At 35.3% G+C, this 22843-nt stretch overlaps 1 protein-coding gene across 3 annotated transcripts in view; it reads right to left on the bottom strand.

Moving 5' to 3' along the window:
• The window catches only part of arfgef1 (ADP-ribosylation factor guanine nucleotide-exchange factor 1 (brefeldin A-inhibited)), an 86707-nt gene extending 67429 nt beyond the window's left edge, over nt 1-19278 (bottom strand). For all 3 annotated transcript variants that reach the window (XM_051098441.1, XM_051098443.1, XM_051098444.1), the window contains exon 1: nt 18958-19278. In XM_051098441.1, the coding sequence (XP_050954398.1) occupies nt 18958-19081 (124 nt within the window). In that variant the 5' untranslated portion in view covers nt 19082-19278. The remainder of the gene's footprint in view (nt 1-18957) is intronic.
• Between the last annotated feature and the right edge of the window lie 3565 nt (nt 19279-22843).

Here is a 22843-nt window from a genome sequence, read left to right as displayed (position 1 = left end):
AAAGGAAAAACCTCACAGAAAAGCACCCCATCTAGAGGTTCCACCAAAATTCAAAGTGTTTCGGCTTTATAGAAAACAGTACGGCGTGCATTAGGTACATCATTTTAATTATGTAATTAATTAATAAATACATCAATTTTATTAATACAATTTTGGAAATGTACACTGTAAAAAAACAATTTGTTGAGTCAACTTAAAATAATTTGTAACCTGGCTGCCTTAAAATTTTAAGTTCAGTCAACTCAAAAAATGTTTATTCAACTTGAAATGTGACAACTTAGATATTTGAGTTGAATCAACTTAAAATTTTAAGGCAGCTGGGTTACTTACCCATCTGTTAAGTTTAGCAAACACAAATATCTGAGATGTTACTTAGTACAACTTAACATTTCAAGTTGAATAAACTTATTTTAGTTGACTGAACTTAAAATTTTAAGGCAGCAGGGTAACAATTTCAAGCTGACTCAACAAATTGTGTTTTTTTATTTTTTACAGTGCATTAGTATTGTGATATTGAATATACAGGAATGCATTAATTCAACGGCTTTAAAGGGATAGTTCACCCAAAAAAGTAAACTCTGTCATTACTCATCATCAGGTCGTTCCAAACTTTCGTTCATCTTCGGAACACAAATTAAGACATTTTTCATGAAATTGAGAGCTTTCTGACCCTGCATAGACAGCAGGGATCCTCCCATGGTCAAGGAAGTACAAAACGACTTTATTACTACCTTTCTGGGCCTTGAAAGTGTCAGCTGCATTGCTGTCTACGCAGGGTCAGAAAGGTCAACTTGCTACCATGCCTGCTTCTTATTCACTGAGCTACGAGCATCCCATACATATCTTAAAAATCTGATGAGTAGCACAAAACACAGTCTTACTGTATGCCATATTGGTGCACTCTAACAGTTGGCACCAATATGATTTTGAAACACTGCCAGCGCCCACAGTTTCTGAGCAGACAGTTGGGACAACATATTATGACACCGCATAAATAAGTTTCTTTCAGTTACCATCAGCTTCAAAGGACTGATATGAAATCTGACTGTGCCACACAGCACTCACATTCTCCAACACAAAGTGTGAAAGATAAATAAATCTCCTGCTAACTCCAGAGAGTTCATACATACATTTCTACAGCAGGAGGCTTGAAGATCTCAATTTAGTTATAATCTAAAAATCATCACGCCTTGTTTCAAAAATGAAATTACGTACATAATGGATGAGTGTGTGGTGAACGAGGGGCACAGAGTTGGCGGTCCACTCTGAATCCGCACTGACCCACATTAAAAGGCGCTTCCATGTGTCCCCTCTCCATTTTAGCAGGGCCTCCAGACCTTCTGCGAATGCCTGGACTGGGACACACGGCATTCCACATATCCATGGGAAAATAAATAGACTCAAGAAGGCCTACTGTATTCAGCTGCCAGTGAATGAGGTAATAAGAAATAGACAATATGATAGAGGGATATGCTAAACTACATATCTTCAAAATTAAAAGGGTTGGTTCACCCAAAAATTAAAGTTCTGTCATTAATTACTCACCCTCATGTGGTTCCAAACCCGTAAGACCTTGTTCATCTTCAGTACACAAATTAAGATATTTTTAATAATATTCAACGGCTTTCTGACCTTGCACAGACAGCAATGCAACTGACATGTTCACGGGCCAGAAAGTAGGAATGGGCGATATCTTATATTTTGCGATATACCGGTAAAATTTTTCCCCCATGATAAGAATTAGTCTTTTCTGCGATAATAACGATAAAGTTTAGTTGTTGACATGCTAAAGGCGGACGTAAAACTAGTATATCGCTAAACGAGGAGCTCCAATCTGAAACTGGTTTGGTCAAAACTGTGTAGTGCGACAAAAATCGCTCTGAGCCTTGAATAATGTTAACTATTACTAGTAGCAAGTGTGCGATGCACTTTCACATGTGTATGAGCCTTTTTACAAACCTGTTGTCCAACAAAGATGTCATTCATTGGCATACTTTTTCTCCAAATTAACTTTATAACATAGTCAAGTGTTTGAAATAACCTTTTGTGATCGGCAGTGGTTCCACATCACAGAATGAGGCAGAAATCATACTGTTTTATAGCATTATAAAGGCTATGTCGATTAGCATTGCATTATAAATATATTTTATCCTTATAAAAATACCCAAGATTGCTTGAAGAACACAGACAAACCATAGCAATGGTAGCAATCGTATGTTTATTGTCTTCAAGTTTCCTCAGTTAAAATTCCTCTGCATTTTATTCAGCTACAGCACATTACGTGTGTACTCAGTAATGCCCACAACACCCTATTTTGGGTAAAAATAGGAAAGATAATACTTTTCTCTAAAGAAACAGGATTTCCCTGAATTATCATCATTGATATTGTTATTGCAATAAACACCAGAAATTATCGTGATAAATATTTAAGCCCATATCGCCCATCCCTGCCAGAAAAATAGTAAGAACATAGTTAAAATAAGAGAGCTGCAAAACAATTAGTTGTGATTAATTGATTTATGTTTGCATAATATGTGTGTTTGTACTGTGTATATTTATTATGTATATATAAATATATTATACATAATAATAATATCTCAATATATTAAAAGACATACTGGAACATTTTGGATTTGTATAGGGGGTGGGAAAAAATAAGCTTTAGCTTCACCCCACTCCTTTTCAAACATTTTCTGTTATGTATGATGTCTTTTTTGTTGGTGCGTAACACTTTTGTAGTGTTTTTTTTTTTTTTTTAATTATGTTTTGTTCGAAATAAAAATGAAATGAAATAAATACAAATACATATATATATTAAGGAAAAATATGTTAGATTTATATGTAAAATATTTATATTTATATTTAATATCAATTATATGCAAGTGTTTAGATACAAATATTTTTTAACATATATGTGTGTATTTATATATACATAATAAATCTACACACACACACATAGTATCCAAACATAAACATTTATTTTGAATCTATTAATTGCAACTAATCGTTTTGGAGCTCTATAACATAGTCAGAATCACTGATTCAATCCTAACGCTTTGAAGCTACGATACACTTTTGGTCTGCAAAGAAAACTAAAATAACGGCTTTATTCAACAATTTCTTTCCTTCCGTGTCAGTCTTAAGGTCTTAAGGTCATTGCACACTTGAGTCTGAAATTTTCATGCGCGTTTTTTTTTGTTTGTTTTTTCCATGTTCGTCATCCTGTCCTATCAAAGTGCCTGCTACCGTCCGCAGAAAATCTAACCTGATCCGAAATTTTTTTATGACGGAGGAAAGTTTTGGAGGCAGTGTGTAAACGTGATTGACACAACCTGTTGTATTTTTTTTTTTTTACCTGCAAAAATTTCGGATGGAAATTTCGGACTCAGTGTGCAATGATCTTTAGACACACATCGATGAGAGTACCACAGAGTCCACCAATGTGGACGTGTGGCAGTTAAACCGACTATTTTAACAATCTCCTTACTACTCAGGTTTGCCAGGTTTTCTCAACAAAACCTACCCAACTGCTACTCAAAACTAGCCCAATTGTGTTTGAGGGGGGTCCCCTAGTAAACTGCCTTCCAGGAGGTAAAATACTGGTAAAATTCGCATTCCAGGGGCTAAATATCACATTATTGTGGTCGATTCAACCCTCAGCAACAGTGTTAAAGTAGCCCAATTCCGCGGGAAAACCGAAGACTTGGCAACACTGTTACTACCTTGCTGTCTATGCAGGGTCAGAAAGCTCTCAGATTTCATCAAAAATATCCTAATTTGTGTTCCGGAGATGAAGGTTTTACGGCTTTGGAATGACATGACGGTGAGTAATTAATGACAGAATTTTCATTTTCCAGTGAACTATCCCCTTAAATAAGACATAAGATACAAAGTTACCAAAATTGTAGAAACAACCTTATGGCCGTACATTCTTCAGCTGTAAAACATCTGTGAGAGAATGTTACAAAAGCTGTTGTGCTTTAGGATAAAACAAACACTTATAACCAGCATGAATTATGCATTAGCTTTGGGCGAGTTGCGATGCTGATGGCGGCTCGGAGATAATTGTGCTCTAAGGACAAACGCTGACAGTTCAGTGAAATCAAATAATGTACAAATGTCAAACTATGATGCCACTATCATGAGCCTTGATTCACTCCAAATCAAAGCAATGACACTAGCGCAATTAATGTAAACCAAACCTGCAACCCAATCATTGATGCAGTGGGGCTCTAGGATGACCGTGTTTATTCGCTCTCTGGGTGTTCTTACAGAGTGATTGCGTAACTGATGGTACGATTACAACCTCTTTGGAAAAAAAATGCTTGTCACTCTTTTTAGTTTTTTTTAGTATTATTTCTATATAGTTTTAATTTTCATTAGTTGCTTTTTTTAATCCGGTATTTTTTATTTATTTATTTTATTTAGTTTTATTTTTTAATCTAGTTGAAATTTCATTTTATATTTCAGTTAAAGTTTTATTAATTTTATATGCTTGTCATTCTTATATATATATTTTTATTTCGATTTATTTCAGCTTTATTTCAATTACCTTTTTTAAGTTCTAGTTCAGTAATTGTATTGTTTCAGTTATACATTAGAAATGTTGTCTTGGCAACTGTAACATGAAAAAAAAAAACTATATAATAATTCAAGCCAATATATAATTCAAGCCAACGATATGAAACGGACTGGTGTCACTTTTATTGATAGTATAAAAGAGAGATGACTAGAAATGACGGAACTTCATAAAACGACTGGAATCAAACTAACATCCCCAATTTGTGCATAAAATCTAAACTTTGGACTTGTGCGTCAACTACAACAAGGCCACAGCTCCAACAGTAAAGCGAGTGTTTGCTTAAACAGAAAACACAAACAGAGGGACAGGCTACTTTCTCAGGAATGCTGGGCTTGTGTGGGACTTCATAAATGCCAAACACGCTGTCGTCAAAAGATGTCCGCGCTCTACCTGAGAATATATCAGCTCTGGAGGTGTCAGTCGCAACTCTAATGAAGCAGAAATAGCTTTACTTTCACTCATGGTGCAGACGGTGGGCCGAGAGCATGCCGTGACATGTCACTCGGTACAGCAACACCATGGGGAGTTTCACTCGGCAGGACAGCAGAAAGCCCCGACTGTTGACAGTCTCTCTCCTTCATAGTGGCAATAATTGCAGGGGAGCTCTGTAATTGCATATTGCTATTTCGCTCTCCATCTCGATTGCAAAAGTCAAATATGTATATGCTTGCATATTGGTACCCTGCTTTGGTGTTTTAGACAACAGCGTGGTGGGATTGAGACGACACCTCCGAGACACCTTCATTTGGGTAAACAACACTCGGAGCAAATTCAAGTCTCCAGTTGCCGGTTTGTTCCATCAATTAAGCAGAAAGCGGATGGTGGCATGTTTTGCAGTACGCACATGCTGCAGCTCCAACGCTGGGGAAAGATAAACAGTAGGGTCCTTCGGGGGTTCTGCAGTACACCACGTGATCAACACCAAGGCAACACGCGCACACGACTGCAGTTTACAAGACAAACCAAACAGAAGCCGTGTGCATAGCCAGAGGTGTGCGAATAGAGTTCGAGGAGACTCCGTTAGGAGAGGTCTTATTAGGGCGTTCTTCGGCTCCTCCTTCATTCCTTCTCGTGTAGAATCACTCGGCAGCTCTCGAGCCAAGATGCGAAAACATCCAAGCTAAGCTTCTTTCACGAGACGTCTACATCCAAGTCCCTCCGGCCCTCGGAAAACTCCGATCTACTTCCCACTTTATCTCTTCCAGTCAAAGGGCAGGGTGGATTTTACACATTCCCAGATCCAAGACTAAAAGACAGAGGCGGGATGAGGCTGATCCCTACTTGGTTTTTGTGCTTGATCATAAGAGCTCACATTGTGATTTGAGAACAGACAGTCTGTGATAAATCTGCTTAAAAGAGGTGACATTTAGCAAAACCATTAGAGCTTCCAAACCAATCCCAATCCCATTCTCAACGGTGACTAGAGTTACCTGAGAGCGCTGGTGCTTTTTTCCTTCACTCCTACAGATGCATTACCATTTCAAAGCACACACATTCACACCGCGCCGGCACTCTCGACAACCAGAGAAACTATTTAAATGAACTCCTCTTGCCTTACAAACCTAGTATTTTCGAGCATGAATAAATCCGACAGACAAGTTCAGGAAGCAGAAGGCTGTAGTTCTTATGGGTGGGTTTGCATTTATAACACTTGAATGTGTTTCAGAACAGCGTGGAAAATCATAGGGCTTTTTTGTTTGTTAGTTTATGACAAGATCCAAGTGAACTTGTGAAATTTTAATCTTAAATCTGTCATATAAAAAAACCCTTCGGGGGGTACACTACTGCACCTTATCTTCCACAAAGGATGCATATTTGTACCTTTACACATACAGATAGGGGTGGGCTATATGACCAGTATCTTATATCACAATGAGTCATTTTATTGATACCACAGAAATTTCATTTTTTGATACCACAGAAATGTCATCATTCTTGTCAATTATCACAAAAACTAACAATAGCCTAAATAAAGAGCAGGTCATATGATATTTTAAAGTGTCCTAATATTGTGTTGGAGTCCAATATAACAGGTTTAAATGCATCTAAGGTCATAAAACATTGTGATTTTTTTCAGAATATACATTTAATTTTAGAATCATTTTTCATTGATGTTGAAACAATTTGTTCGAAGCGGAGCTTAAGGCTCTTAAGGTAAACCCCTCCCTTCCATAAGCCTACTCTGCTCTGATTGGTCAGCTGGCCAAGTCTGTTGTGATTGGTCTTTCTGTATACAATGCATGTCGGAAACAAAACAGCCTTTCCACTAATTAATTTTTTGCTCCAGATGGTTACTTGTAAACAAAGATGCTATAAGGGGTTTAAAAAAAATGGCATCGATATTACCCGAGTCCGAGGATGATACCAATGCAGTTGCTCAACCGGAAACTCCATCGCAAGCATGACTTGATCAGGATGTTTCTCAGTTGTAAGATTAAACTTTGCATGTGGTATTGCTGTGGTATCGTGAAAAAAAAGGATTTTAACCACTGATTCTTCACATCATCTTTCGGCAATGAAAACAAAACAAACTTGCTTTCACAGCACAGAACTTACATCATTCTTGACATAATGTAAACGCACTAACTAGCGGAAGTGTTTGTGGCCAGGTCAGAGTGTTCGTATTTCACGAGTAATGAGTAATGCCCTATATTTTACCAAATGTGCAATTTTCCGGCACTGTTCAACACTGTTCAACGAACACTCTTTTAGTACCACTCAGTGTTATTTTCTATTGGAAACTGCAGTGATATGTACTTACTGGTACGTATTTCACGTCTCTGGAAAAAGTTCCCCAAGGTACGTTTTTGTCATGAGACAGGGTGGGTCTTTCCACAAACTTCTGAATGGTAGTGAATATAATCTTTGCAAATATCTTTTTGGCCTATTATTAGATGAGGCTTTATCTGAACACAACCATGTGGATAAACTTGTTTGTTTAGTGATTCTGCACCTTAAACTATGATCTGGATCCAAATTTGGCCAGGCAACAAGCCTTAAGCATTTTTCACCTGGGCTGTACTCCACCTGTACATTAAAGGTGAAAGTAAAGGTGTGAGTGTTAACCATAAAGTTGAAAAATAGTTGAAACAAGTCACAACTGAGCCGCTGCACATCTCCGTTCAAACACAGTGGCGTTTCGTTTATGAATGAATGCGTTTTTAAATGAATCTAGTCAGTCAATGATTCAATTTCCCATTTCATGAAGTCACTTGATTTATTCCTGAATGAATCAGCTATTCGAACGAATCAAATGAATGAACGATTCAGTAATTAAATCAGTGACTTGCCGTCACCTACTGGCAGTTTTAGTTTCATTTTTAAAGTATCAGTTATTTAAATCATTTAATATTTCTATATTCATCATTTTATATTTAAAACATTATATTTATATTTAAAGCCTCATTAAACATATGAAAATACACCTACAAGCCACTTTTTGTTCTTCTGTACCACCTCTGTAGTACAAATTAATTTTGTTAATACTGATTTCATTCGATTGGTAACTTATTCTGCTGTTTTAATTAGAAATTTTAGATAGCTTATTAAATATAATTAATATAATTTTTAAAAACTGACATAAAAGATGACATACTTTTAATAAAGTTAGAAAAATGCCATTACAAAGGTAAAAACAAAATTCCTCTGTAAATCACTTTAAGGAGTCAAATATCATCTCGTAATGGGAAGGCCAAATTTTGATCAGATTTTTTTGATTATTGATTAGTAGGTGCTCCTAAAATTGACTATGCTCCTAAATTTTAAGTTAAAAGATAATCAAGCGAACAGCCCTGATTTTTATATATATATATATATATATATATATATATATATATACACACATACACATTTTTTTCTAGTATGTCTAGTATCTCCAGCATGGGACTGCTTACTTACAATGCATTGCATTTATGTGTGCATACTCAGGATGCTATAGTTTACAAAAATCTTCATCCTTCTCTACTTGCATAAGACCAGCTAGCTGTTTACAGACCCTACACTGTTTTATTTGCCTCTTGGTTTCTTGATGATACTGTCATGAAGGCATTCTGTCTATGGAAGGTAAACAACATCAGAGACAAATTTGCATAATGTATCTATTTAGCCCACAGTTGAAGTATCAAGTATCCGCCCACCAAATAGACACAAACCATTTCTCACACACAAACACAAATGCTTCCAAAAACCAGAGCCCCAGTGGAGAGGAAGGCAGTGTGCTCTTTTCACCCGTAGAGATAAACACCCGGCTCAGGTCCTCTGCGCTTGAGAAGAGAGCATTGGACCATTGACAGTCGCATTGTCTACGAGAAAGAGAAAATACCTAGCTGTAATTAAATTTAGGGCCCGCACAGGAAATGCTGAGGGAGGTTGTCTGGACAACGCAACATGTGGGGTGTGAGGGTGGCCTTGGTGTAGCCCTGCCAACTAATCACACCAACACTGTGTGTGTAACCGCATGGATTTACTTCACTGGTTAACCAGCCATGGTTTCAAAAAAAAAGAACTTTGAAAATGTGGCTTCTGCTTCAAAAACCAACGAAACTTGTCCAACCCTGGTTGGACACTTTTTCTGCAATCATCTGCATTAGATACACTCAATAAAAGCTAGAACTAAACGAAATGCCTTGACCCTTCATTACTGTTACTATGTCCGACAAGCCATGGTGCTCTCACACCACACATCATGTGAAAAATACATCATGATTACCTCATCACAATTTGATTGCATTGATTCGTCAAAAGAAACCAATGCATTTTTTTCCTCTGAGACAAACAGGAACGATTGTTGACGCTTAGTCCCACCTCTGTGCCTAGACTGGTTGAAACTGTCATCTATTCAACCAATAAACATACGTTTTGGACTTTGAACCACCAATTGGCATGTTTCTTTGGAAATTCGAACAAACTCATGCATGCATAAAAACACATTTGCATTACGGCTCTCTCTGCAAAAACCACAAAAAAAACATCAGATATATTGTGCATCCCTAAAATAAATATGAATTAACACCAGAAGGTATCTTGTTTCAACCATGGAAAGACATCAATACACACCATTTTTCAAATTCAAGTCTACCGACGTTAATCTACTATCCTTGCTGGTTTGTTTTTTGGACAAAACAGCAGATTCAGTGTCATAATTGCTCAAGATTTCCTGTCAAACAAACTCGCTCTGAAGGGTACAGATGCTCCCAATTTTAAAGTAAAGGTTTTGGTCGAAAATAATTTTAGAAGGCTAAAATATTTGACCAAAACAGTGCCTTTTAAATAGAGATTCACTGATAATACGGTTTCATAGTGACAGCGTTTATTTCAGGCACATGTCAGTAATCTGGATTATGGTTGAATGGTTAAAAATTATGGTTGAACCACTGATGTCACATGGACTATTTGTGTCTTACTACCTTTCTGGGCCTTAAACGTGTAATTTGCTTTGCTGTGTATGTGTTTGATTTCATCAAAAATGTCTTAATTTGTGTTCATTTGTGAATGAAGATTTGGAACGACATGACGGTGAGTAATGACAGAATTTTCCTTTTTGGGTGAACCCTTTAACCTAAAGTGTCCATAATCACCTACCCCCCTAGCATTCATAACCCTAATCAATGTAACTGCTGTATAATCTCATAAACACGCTGAAGGATTCTGGTCAAAAATACGGGGTCAAATGGTATTGTCTCTCATTATCTTGAGGCAGAATTATGATTAATTCAGCACCTGTCAGAGACCAAATGAGCTACCGCTACTGAAAGATTATGCATTATTTACAAAGGCCAGTAATGAAACAAAGTGTCTGGTAAAAGATCTAAGCGCCACTGGACTTTGATCCAAAAACCTGATCTTTTATATTAAATGTCCAATCTTGTTTTAATGCACTGCACAGCCAAACAGTTAAAACCTGTGGAAAAATAGAAAAGATACTGCTAACTTTCTGCCAGGACATTATCCGTTAATTTTCCTTAAACGAAACACAACACAATATGTAATTCAAAATGTAGGTAAAAGATACTGAAACCACAGTTTAGTTCCAAACCCATAAGACCTTTGTTCATCTTCGGAACACAAATTAAGATATTTTCTATGAATTCGAGAGCTTTCTGATTTACAGACAGCAACACAACGACCACGTTTAAGGCCCATAAAGGTAGTAAAGACTATACACTGTAAAAAAACAAAAAACACAATTTGTTGAGTCAGCTTAAAACAATTTGTTACCCTGCTGCCTTAAAGTTTTAAGTTCAGTCAACTTGAAATGTTAAGTTGTACTAAGTTACAACTTAGACATTTGAGTTTGTTAAACTTAAAAGCTGGGTAAGTAACCCAGCTGCCTTAAAATTTTCAGTTGAATCGAGTACCACTTAACATTTCAAGCTGAATAAACTTTGAGCTGACTAACTTAAAATTACAAATTATTTTAAGTTGACTCAACAATTTTTATTTTTTTTATTTATTTATTTTTTTTTACAGTGTAGGTTGACCGATATTGGATTTTACCGATACCGATAACTAGGTTGGACCACACTGGCCAATACCGATTAATCGACCGATAAATTAAAATGGATACTGAAATAGTGCTCTACTATTTAAAAAAAAGTAGCCTACTGAACCATACTTTGTAAATGAATAAAAATATTAATTATATAATATGATCATTACAGTTAGTTCATTGTTCATTAATGTTAAAACCAACTGAATTTTTTTTAAATATATCAGTAAATGCTGAAATTAACACATTCCTAACAAGGAACAATACTTCTATTCTACAGCTTTTATCAATCTTAATGTTACAAATGGACTCATATTGTAAAGTGTTACCATTACATCAACAATCAAGCTAAAGATGGCCATCTTTAAATATCTACACAAAGGCCACAGTATTGAAATTGCATACATATGGCTATTGTGTACTTTCACAATTTAACTGCTTCCATTCTGGAACATTTGTAGTTATCTAATCAAAATATAAAAATATGTTAGTCACACAATGGGCAAAAGTGCAGCACGGCATCTAGAAGAACTCGCAGCTATCCAGTGTCACACACACTGGAGGCGGAAAAAAATATCGTCATGGATTTTTGCTGATAACCGATAGTTCCGCCAATCAACTATCGGTGCCGATTAATCGGCAAAACCGATACATCGGTCAACCTCTAGTAAAGACTACATTGAAAAATAGTCCATGTGACATCAGTGGTTCAACAGTAATTTTATAAAGCTACGTGTCAGTCGACACGTGTTCACAAAAGTACCACACCGCATACACTGTAACACTGAACATTGTGCCCTATTTTTACAGACTTTTCTCAGAGTGCAGGACTTTGGTGGTAAATCTGGCACAGGTTTTGGGAAATGAGAAGAACAGTGTACTCTGGCAGGCTCTGCAACCTGTGTGATTGCATCTTAATAACAGAACTGCTCCATCTTTTGAACGTTTCCAGATACTTGCGCAAAAATGCACCCACCCAACATCTTAACAATAAACCCAGGGCCACAAAATTAAATGCATTCACCTTTTTCAAGTGTCCGCAAAGCTAAAAGCCTCACCAGCACAGCTGGGATAAGCCAGACAGCCACTGCCCTCGCATTTAATTCCACTTTCTTTATTAACGAAACGCACGCATACACGCAATCATGCGTCCTACGGCACTAATAAGTTGTACAAAAAACTATTTTCCATTTATGTTCTGAGAAGGAACCAAAAATCAGGACATTTATAGCGAGGGGCATTAAACACATCACGAAACTGCACGAACACAGTCTGGCAGCTTTTTTAATTCATCACCCTGGTGAGCCCTCAGAAAGCAACTCAGAAAGCTGTGATATTTATAAGTTAACTTTATTCTAGGATCTGAACTTCACTTTAAACTTCCTTTCCATTAAGAAACTTTTTATGATGAACAGCACAGGTGCCAACAGGACTCAAAAGCGCCTGAAGTGTTAGATGGCGTGAGTAATATACGATCGGTCTGAAAGCTAAATAATAAATGCGGACACCTGATCTTACTGGTTACTCTCAGTTTCGTCGCAGGTGTCTTGATAACAATGTGAGGACATTAATATTAATAGTCCAATGAATCACAATTAGTCTTTTTATGACAGTACAGGCTTTAAATTTGTGTTTCTGTGAAATTTAGGCCATTTTATAACAACACATCAGACACTGTTGTTGCAATGCCCTCGCTGACAGCGACAGCCCATAGATCAGGACCCAAAAGGAAGGTTTTTTATACCTGTCAGTAGCAGGTGAACTGGGAAACAGTTATGTCACATCCAACATCATATGGTTTCTCTGAAACTGTCACAAAAACATCCTTTCGAGTTTTTGTTATAAATGAACATTGGAGAAACAAAATTTAGAAAGAGTCTCTTTGAGCACTTCACCAACTGACCAAACTAGTGTCATTTAGCATCACTGGCTTATTTTTTTCTTTTTCTTTTTGCAAAAATAAATCTAAATACTGAGAAAATCGCCTTTAAAGTTGTCCAAATGCAGTTCTTAGCAATGCATATTACTAATCAAAAATTAAGTTTTGATATATTTACAGTAGGAAATTTACAACATATCTTTATGGAACATAATCTTTACTTAATATCCTAATGAATTTTGACATAAAAGAAAAATAGATAATTTTGACCCATACAATGTATTGTTGGCTATTGCTACAAATATACCTGTGCTACTTAAGGCTGGTTTTGTGGCCCAGCATTCATTTATATTAACTAATAAATATTAATTTATTAAAAGATTAACAAAAAATACAGGCCATATGAAATGCATTTTTACCAAATTCTGTTTTCATTGTAATGGTTTCATTAAATTGTAATAATCAAAAGTATAAAGCATCTTTGATTGATTTTATAAAAAAAAAAAAAAAAAATTCAATTGAGTGTTTTTCTTTCCTTTATAACATTTCTAGACTCGGTTTTATTATTAAACAAAAAGCAAATCGTACACAATTTAACAATTAAAATATTAACCAAACATACATTTTTAAGGCGATATGAAATACGTTTTTTCGCAAATTCAGTTTTATTTTTATCAAATTCTTTGTTTTCCATTCATTTTCTGAATTCCATTTTAATGGTTTCATTAAATTGTAATAATCAAAAGCATCTCTAATTGATTGATTTGATAAAAATTCTTTTTTTTTCTGTTTGAATTTTTCTGGATTCTATTTTTTTCCTTTTTTATATTTCTAGACTATTTATTATTTAACAAAAAGCATGTCTTACACAATTTTAAAGCAATTTATTAAAATATTAACAAAAATAAAATTTTTAAGGCCCTACACTCTCAAAAATAAAGGTTCCAAATGGGTGTTTTTGCAGTGACACAAGAACCATTTTTGGTTCCCCAAAGAATCTTTCAACTATAAAGAATCTTTTCTGCATTTGAAACAGGTTCTTCATAGAACCATTGATGCCAGTAAAGAACCTAAAGAATATATCAATGATCAATTTTATTTTTAAAAAATAATTTACTGTTTGTTTCTTTCTTTCTTTTTTCACAAAATACTGTGTTTTTACATTTATCTGGTAAATAAATTCTGGTAATTTTTTTTTCTTGTAAATATTCTGTAAAAAAAATGTTTTAATAATAAGCATATTATTAGCAGTACTATCATTATAAAGTAATAATTGTTTGCTGTCATCCAAGTTAAACCAAACTTTTATTTTGACGTGTTGCTGTAAAGACCTTTAAGTTTCTATTTGTATATGATATGATATGATAGATATAACAGTAAAATATTCATCACACACTCCATATCACCTTTTGATTTAAGTGTACTGATGTACTTTTTATTTATTCATCTAAAATTTGGTAAATTACGTAACATTCTGTGTTATACAGTAAATTCCATTTTTATGACTTTATTCCATGTTTTACTCATCGTTGAAATCAGAGCGCCCTACTATAATAACCCTGATCCAAACATATTTAATATTTTTTAAAAGACAATAAAACAAAAACCTGGAAAAGAAAAATAAATCTCACATTGCAATTTAAACCATACAACAACCATGCAATGTTCCTGTCAAAAAACAGTAAGACCATTTATACTTGCACTGGAGCTTGGCAGTTAATCAGGACCTTGTTGGAAGCTAAAGAGTTTTGGTACCATCTCCATTACGCTTTAATGAAATCTTCAATGCGACTCAAAAAAAAATCAGAAGCATCATGTTAGTGACACCACATCCATCTAAACAACCAAGACCATGAATCTGCATGACAAACTACAGCATTTGCAAGAGGTTCCCTGATCACTCAAGAGAGTTTGGTTAAGGTCGATGTGCGGTTTAAAAAAAAAAAAAAGAAGGATCAGACTCAGCCCCGGGGTCCTGTCTATTCAGCCTGAACAGAAGTAGTCTTGCCTGAAAAAGAAAACGATGAACTCGTTTTACCTGCTCCACAAGCATTTATTGTGCTTAAGGGACAAGAAACTCTGCTTATATCTAAACTGTCATTAGGGAAATCCATCTTCATATTCAGAAAATATCAACACTCGCATCAGAGAAGGAAACATCCATGTATTTAATGAGGAACAGTTCAACCAAACATGAAAATTCTGTCATTTACTCACATGATTTTCTAAAATGTGACTTCCTTACTGCTGTGGATCATAAAAGATGATTTTTTTTTGCTTTTTATACTTACAATAAAAGCCAGTGTTGGTAACTAATACAGTCTGGTTACCAGCATTGTTTAAAATATTTTCTTTTGCGTTTCCACAGAAGACAAAAAGTCATATAGGTTAGGAACAACATGAGCAAATGATGACATAATTTTACATTTTTTACATTTACTCCCAAAGCATACATTTACTTTAAAGGAGAAGTCCACTTCCAGAACAACAATTTACAAATTATTTGCTTGCCCCCTTGTCATCCAAAATGTTCATGTCTTTCTTTCTTCAGCTGGAAAGAAATTATGTTTTTTGAGGAAAACATTTCAGCATTTTTCTTCATATAATGGACTACTATGGTGCCCCAATTTTGAACTTCCAAAAGGCAGTTTAAATGTGGCTTCAAACGATCCCAAATGTGGTTGTAAACGATCCCAGCTGAGGAAGAAGGGTCTTATCTAGCGAAACGAACAGTTATTTTCATTTTAAAAAATACAGTTTATATACTTTTTAATGCCAAACGCTCATCTTGTCTTGCTCTCCCTGAACTCTGTTTTTTTCCGGTTCATGACAGTTAGGGTATGTCGAAAAACTCCCATCTCATGTTCTCCCTCAACTTCAAAATCATCCCATATCGCTGTTTTACCTTTTTTGTTAAGGGTGTTTGATCTCCTTTGCATGTTCACTTTGCAAAAACTGGGTCGAAACTTCTGCAGCGATGTAGAATGATATTGAAATGATTTTTGAAGTTGAGGGAGAAAATACGATTGGAGTTTTTCGACATCCCCTAACTGTCTTGAGCCAGAATACACCGAGTTCAGGGAGAGAAAGGCAAGACGAGCGTTTGAGATTAAAAAGTATTTAAATTGTATTTTTTTAATGAAAATAACCAATCAATTCGCTAGACAAGACCCTTCTTTCTCGGCTGGGATCGTTTACAACCACATTTGGGATCGTTTGAAGCCGCATTCAAAATCGGGGCACCATATCAGTCCATTTTATGGAGAAAAATGCTGAAATGTTTTCCTCAAAAAACAATTTCTTTACAACTGAAGAAAGAAAGACATGAACATCTTGGATGACAAGGGGGTGAGTACATTATATGTGAATCTTTGTTTTGGAAGTGGACTTCTCCTTTAAAGGAAACGTCACACTGTCTCACACAGCAGACTATTAAATGCTTCAAAAGCTCAGCATGAGAACAGTATGCTTGCTGTATCTGCAAAGAATAATATTTCAAACAGCTTCCCCTCATAGCCTTTTAGTGACCCATTTTTTTCAGAGTCGTCCCGGCAATGCTTATCTTACAGAAATACCAATCATTTTCCAAGATATACAATCTTGCTTTCTCAATATATATTCACAATGGAAAGTGAGGGAGTGCTAAAAATTGCAGATGAAACCGAGTGCACAACTTCAAGTGAACCACATGTGACCCCCTCCAGTGTGACAAATGAACTGTAGCTCGACAATTACGACAGGATTTCTCTAAAGTTCACTGACAGATGCTGTCATAACTCGGACATCAAAGCGAAACGCCAAATGCGATCCTAAATATGCAAAAACGGACCATAAATGCAGTGCGGTTCAGTAGAAATGCTCTATATGTGACCCTGGATCACAAAACCAGTCATAAGGTTCAGTCATACATTTTTTTAAAATTGAGATGTATGCATCATCTGAAAGCTGAATGAATAAGCTTAGATGTGTGGTTTGTTAGGATAAGATAATATTTGGCTGAGATACAACTATTTGAAAATCTAAAATCTGTGGGTGCAAAATCAAAATCAAAATCGCCTTTAAAGTTGTCTAAATGAAGTTCTTAGCAATGCATAGTACTAATCAAAAACGTTATGTTTTGATATATTTATGCTAGAAAATTTACAAAACATCTTTTGACTCGTACAATGTATTTTTGGCTATTGCTACAAATATACCCATGCTACTTAAGACTAGATTTGTGGTCCAGGGTCACATATTGTTTACCACAAATGCATTTTATAAGCGATATGGACATAAATAAACAAACTGACTGCCACGGTAACTAATAATATTCTTTAACCATTAACTATGTGCATTATCCACATGCCCACTTACAATTTTGCATCAGTCCTTTGTAATCAGAGTAAGCCCGTCTCATCTTTTAAGTAGCCAGAGACCAGATTTGCGAGGATAAGGCCTGTGCTGGGAACTTTGTCTTAGTGGTGTAAAAACACAGCTCACTAGATATGATCTAAATTATTCACTAACCAGCACAGAGAGAAACGGATGACAGCTTCTTATGTTTGCCAAGTGGCATGAAATAGATTAAACTTTCTACCACTCCATTTGACTGTTCTTTACATCTTCGTACGTGAACTAAATCACAGCCTCTCTGAATACAAAAGATGCTTCTATATATGCCAAAGTATGCCATTCCTAATAAAATCACAATGTTTCTATATCTTCAGTGTGAAAATCACAGTTTGCAATGCAGTAAAGCAGACTGAACCAACAACTCTGCATGCACAATGCACGGTGCATGTGATTCCAGCCATGAGGCTGGAAGCCATTGCTTTCTTCCCCCTTTAATAATGCACTGTAATTCAACTTCCACCGTGCATGCATTATTGACCACTGATAATGAGAAATGCATGACAGAGGTAGAGACATTCACCTTGTCCAAACAAGCCCTTTTAGACTAGCACAGCCCCTATTCTGCACACAATACTTCCGTTACGCCCATCGCAAACTAGTCCGAATCATTTGATTCTTTCGCTGTTTGTTCAAATGAGCCGATTCACTAACTCGATTTAACTCGTCATAGATAAACGCGAATTTTCCTCGCTTTCCTCACAAAACATAGCTGTTTATTCATTTTATTGTCAACTGTTAATCCGTCAAATGTTGTAGATTACATCAGAGTGATTTAAACGCTTTCCAATCGGTTCAGGCGAATCGTTCAAGGGAGCCGTTTGAATGAACTATTCGACGGAGACTGGTACAACAATTGCGTATCGTTTCTACACATTTTTAGAAAGTTTAACCTTCGCAAGCATATGTATTCGTTTTATTAAAGACAATTAATATTTCAACGACAGCACTAATGCAAAAAAGCATCCCCGTTTGCGTTTCGCCCCATCTTGCCCAGTCATTGTTGTCATTGGAGGAAACTGGGAATAGTGCAAATAAATTTCCACGAATTTAAAACGACATGACAGCTTAGTTTGTACACGTGAACGTCAGTGTCACATGAGAAGCTTCGACTGTACGCAAAACATTAATTAAAGCATCATTGTTATTGTAATATGACAGGTGGGGTCTCACAATTAACGATGGGAAAACAGTCAGCGACAGTCAAGATGCATTCGAAGCACCTAGTGAATGTTTTTAGAGTGTATAAAATGGTTATGGTATTTATTATGAATAGTTTATTCTGTGCAAAGACGGTCTTTCTGAAGCTCCTGTCAAAGAGGACAAACTCGCCCTGTCAGTTCCTGCTTTCCTTTACCTGTTTCCTAATTCGTACGTGCACTAAATGTGATTTATTTAACCCCAGAGCGCATAATTATCGACGTTTAATGCTAAAGAAGCGGGTACGGGTTTAATTCGAGGCGTTTTTCAGGTAGAATGAGAATAACTTCCGCAATGCTGCTGGATTCATGCAGCTGATCTGAAGCAGCTCCGTTTCATTACCGGTAGGATTAAAGCCACACATGCAGATCTTAAACATCTAAAACACCGCGATCATCGCATCGAAATCATACTGACCTAGTGCCACCTCACAGGCTTTGCGCAGCTGCGAGTGATGAGCCTTTTTCACCTCCTTGTCGGCCAAGATCTTTTCCAAAGCTCTGGTTAAAAACATGTTTTTCGTCTTTTTCCCTTCATACATGACGCGCTGCGACGGGGCGAGGAGAACCTGTCCCAATGGAGGCTGGATCCGCGATTTTTAGATATTCCCGTATGTTTGAGTTGTTCTCCGGCGGATGGTGCCCTCAATAGAGAAACATAAATAAAGCCAGAAGGTGGGGTAAATCCCTCAGTTTTCCATCAGCGACCTGCTGCCTGCGCCATGTTGGAAGGAAATGACGTCACGCACGTAAAAACGGCCGCAGTGAGGCAGAGTGAGAAGTGAGAGAGGACAATTTATAAATATAATGAATTATAAATAATACTAATAAATATAAAGAGGTTATACATAAAAATATCAAATAAATAATAATAATACGTGAATAAAAAAGTTCAAAATATATATGAACTGCGGTTGTCAGATCAGACAAGTAAACTCGCTTCCTTGTGGTAGTTGAGGTTGTAGATATAGTCATAGATACCTGTGGTTATGTTGTCTATAAGTTATATAGCAAGTTGTTATATAGCAACAAAAGAAAATAAAGGGAAGAAAAAAATCTGCGAGCACATTTACTCCTAATTAAAAAAAAACATATTCTAAATACATGTAGGATATTTAAAGTCATTAGGAAATATAATAATATAATATAAATATAATTTGCATTTATTAAAATGACTACCAAAATTAATTTCTGACTGAAAACAGTTCTTGCATATTTTAATAAAAGTAATTTACCGATATACGCTACCACTCAAAAGTTTTTGAACAGTATGATTTTTAATATTCTTTAAAGACGTTTCAGTAATATTGTAAGCAGTAATATTGTGAAATATTTTTACTGTTTTAAATAACTGATTCCTATTTGAATATATTTTAAAACATAATTTATTACTGTGATCAAAGCAAAATTTTCAGCATCATTACTCCAGTCTTTAGTGTCACATGATTCTTAGAAATCATTTTAATATACTGATTTGCTGTTCAAGAAACATTTACTATTATTATTATTATTATTATTATTATTATTATTATTATTATTATCAATATTTAAAACAGTTGGGTATTTTTTTAATTATTTGATGAATAGAAAGATCCAAAGATCAGCATTTATATGATATATATTTTGTAACATTATACATTATACCATTCAAAAGCTTGGAGTCAGTATTTATTTATTTTTTTATTTGTTTACTTATTTATTTAATTATAGAAATTAATACTTTTATTTAGCAAGGATGTTTTTAATTGATCAAAAGTGATGATAAAGTCATTTGTAAGGTTACAATAGATTTCTATTTCACATAAATGCTGTTCTTTTGGACTTTCTATTCCTCGAAGAAACCTGAAAAAATTCTACTCAGCTGTTTTCAACATAATAATAATACTAAATATTTTTGAGCACAATATTAGAATGATTTCTGAAGGATCATGTGACTGGAGTAATGATGCTAAAAATTCAGCATTGAAATCAAAAGAATAAATTACATTTTATATATTTAAATAGAAAGTAGTTATTTTAAATAGTACAAATATTTCACATTTTTACATTTTTTTCTGTACTTTGGATCAAATAAATGCAGGTTTGGTGAGCAAAAGAGACTTGCATTAAAAAACATTAAAATCTTTGAACTGGTAAAAAAACCCTTTTAGTGTTCATGTATACATATATAATGTATACATATACGTGTATGTGTTTTCTGTGTGTTACCATAGTTTGTTAGATCCTGTGTACTGTGCATTAAAAAATAACTGACCTACATATCCTTAAACAACAAATTAATTTTTGGACACTTAAGCCATTTGAATGAAAAACTCTTCATGTCTTAAGACTTATTATTTCTTTTCTTTTCTTCTCTGGTTTTATGGGAGATTAATGAGTCAACCCTCTCTGTAACGACAAACAGTGCTCTTCATCAAGCGCAGCCACAGTTTGTTTTTGGCACTCCAGGATGAGTAATTCTCAGGTCGTATTCACAAGATGCCTGAAATGCCTGAAAGAAGCTGACATCAAATGCGGAGGATGAGTCAAGGCCACGCGATTTCAAGCTGTCTGTTCCCAACAATTGCATATCAAAATTCAGATCATACAATAATTTAATATACTCAACCACCCCATTTAGTCATTTAAAAACAGGGTAAAAAGTCATGTTATGTATAAATAATTATTTATCTATAAATAAATATTTTAATAAGGGATGTCAATGATAATGCGTTAATTTAATTAACTAGTAATGGAAAAATACCGCGATTCAAATATTTCAATGCTGTTAACGATATTTCAGTTGACTGTTGACAAAAATGATGAAGGGCAAGAACTCACTGCGTGATGTAGCCTATAAATCCAGTTATGTGCTCTTGATATTCAAGATTTTTTTTATTCAAGAGTTTTTGTCATGTTTACATCGTAAGCCACTTCACACAAGCAGCAAGAGCAATATCACACACCTACGAGTGATGTTTTTGTCCTGAGTGCAAATGTGATTTTATACAACAGTTCAGTAAATAAGAAGTCAATATTGTTATATTTTAAACATAACAATATCTGTTTTGATGTGTGTTTTTGAGCAATACAGCGTAGAATCGTTTCTGAATTAACCCGTGTTTTGAACGCATCGTGTGAACCAAAGATTCAATGGATGTTCATAAAGTGAATCGTTTGAACGAATCGAATGCACGAATGAATGACTCAATGACTTACTCATTAAGACATTTACCGCCACCTAAATCAGTTTTAGTATTTTATTTAGAGTGTCATTTGTTAAAAATAAAATAAAATGAAATGAAAGGGTAGTTCGTCGTTTTAAACCTGTATGACTGACTTTCTTTGGTGAGAAAGAAGGTATTTTGAAGACTGTTGGTAACTAAGCTGTTTTGGTTAACAATGACTTTCATTGAACAAAAAATGACTTTCATTGAACAAAAAATTGAGTGTTTTTACGGCGCGTCATCAGTCGGCCATATTGGCGGCACTGAACGTAAAAAAAGCCACTAAACCGAACTAAACTCACATATTTTGCTGATTATTGCTGCTGAAAATGGTCAGTTATTGTCATGTTTTGGGCTGTACTTATCGGCAAAAACATTTGGAGTACTATAGACTGCCAAAAATTACAACAAATAAATCAGAAGAGTGCAAAAAACTGCCTGAGGAACAAAAGGTGTTTGTGGTTGGCCAAACTAAACCAGGATTTCCAGGGCAAGACTCTTGACAATATTCATGTTTGTTCTTATCGTTTCCTGTCAGGTAGGTGAAATATTAGGCTTATATCTTAATTAATACCGCTCGTACGTATCTTTACCACCTATTAAATTTAGTTTGTCAAAACACTGCGCCCTTTCCTGCTTACTAAGTCCTTCTATATATGATTTAGCAGCTTCCACACATTTTTTTTCCATGGTTTAGACAGCATAAATTAGCAGAACAACATATTCAGTACATTAACCGTGCAATCCATGCTGTTGTTTACATCTGCCAAATCGTCACTTGACAAACATGATGAAGGACAACAGCGTATTGTATTATGTAGTCCATAAATGCAGTTATGTGCCCTTGATATTCAAGATTCTTTTTATTCAAGAGTTTTTGTCTCATGTTTACATCGTAAGCGACTTCACACGAGCAGCAAGAGCAATATCACACACCTACGAGTGCTGTTTTTGTCCTGAGTGCAAATGTGATTTTATACAACAGTTCAGTAAATAAGAAGTCAATATTGTGTTATATTTTATAATATAATATATGTTTTGATGTTGTGCGTTTTTGAGCAACACAGAGTAGAATCGTTTGAATTAACCCGTGTTTTG

This window comes from Labeo rohita, chromosome 24 (genome assembly GCF_022985175.1).
Source record: "Labeo rohita strain BAU-BD-2019 chromosome 24, IGBB_LRoh.1.0, whole genome shotgun sequence".
NCBI classification, from domain to species: Eukaryota; Metazoa; Chordata; class Actinopteri; order Cypriniformes; family Cyprinidae; genus Labeo; species Labeo rohita.
The sequence above is the reverse complement of the archived record's forward strand: the minus strand, read 5'-3'. Positions and strand labels throughout refer to the sequence as shown.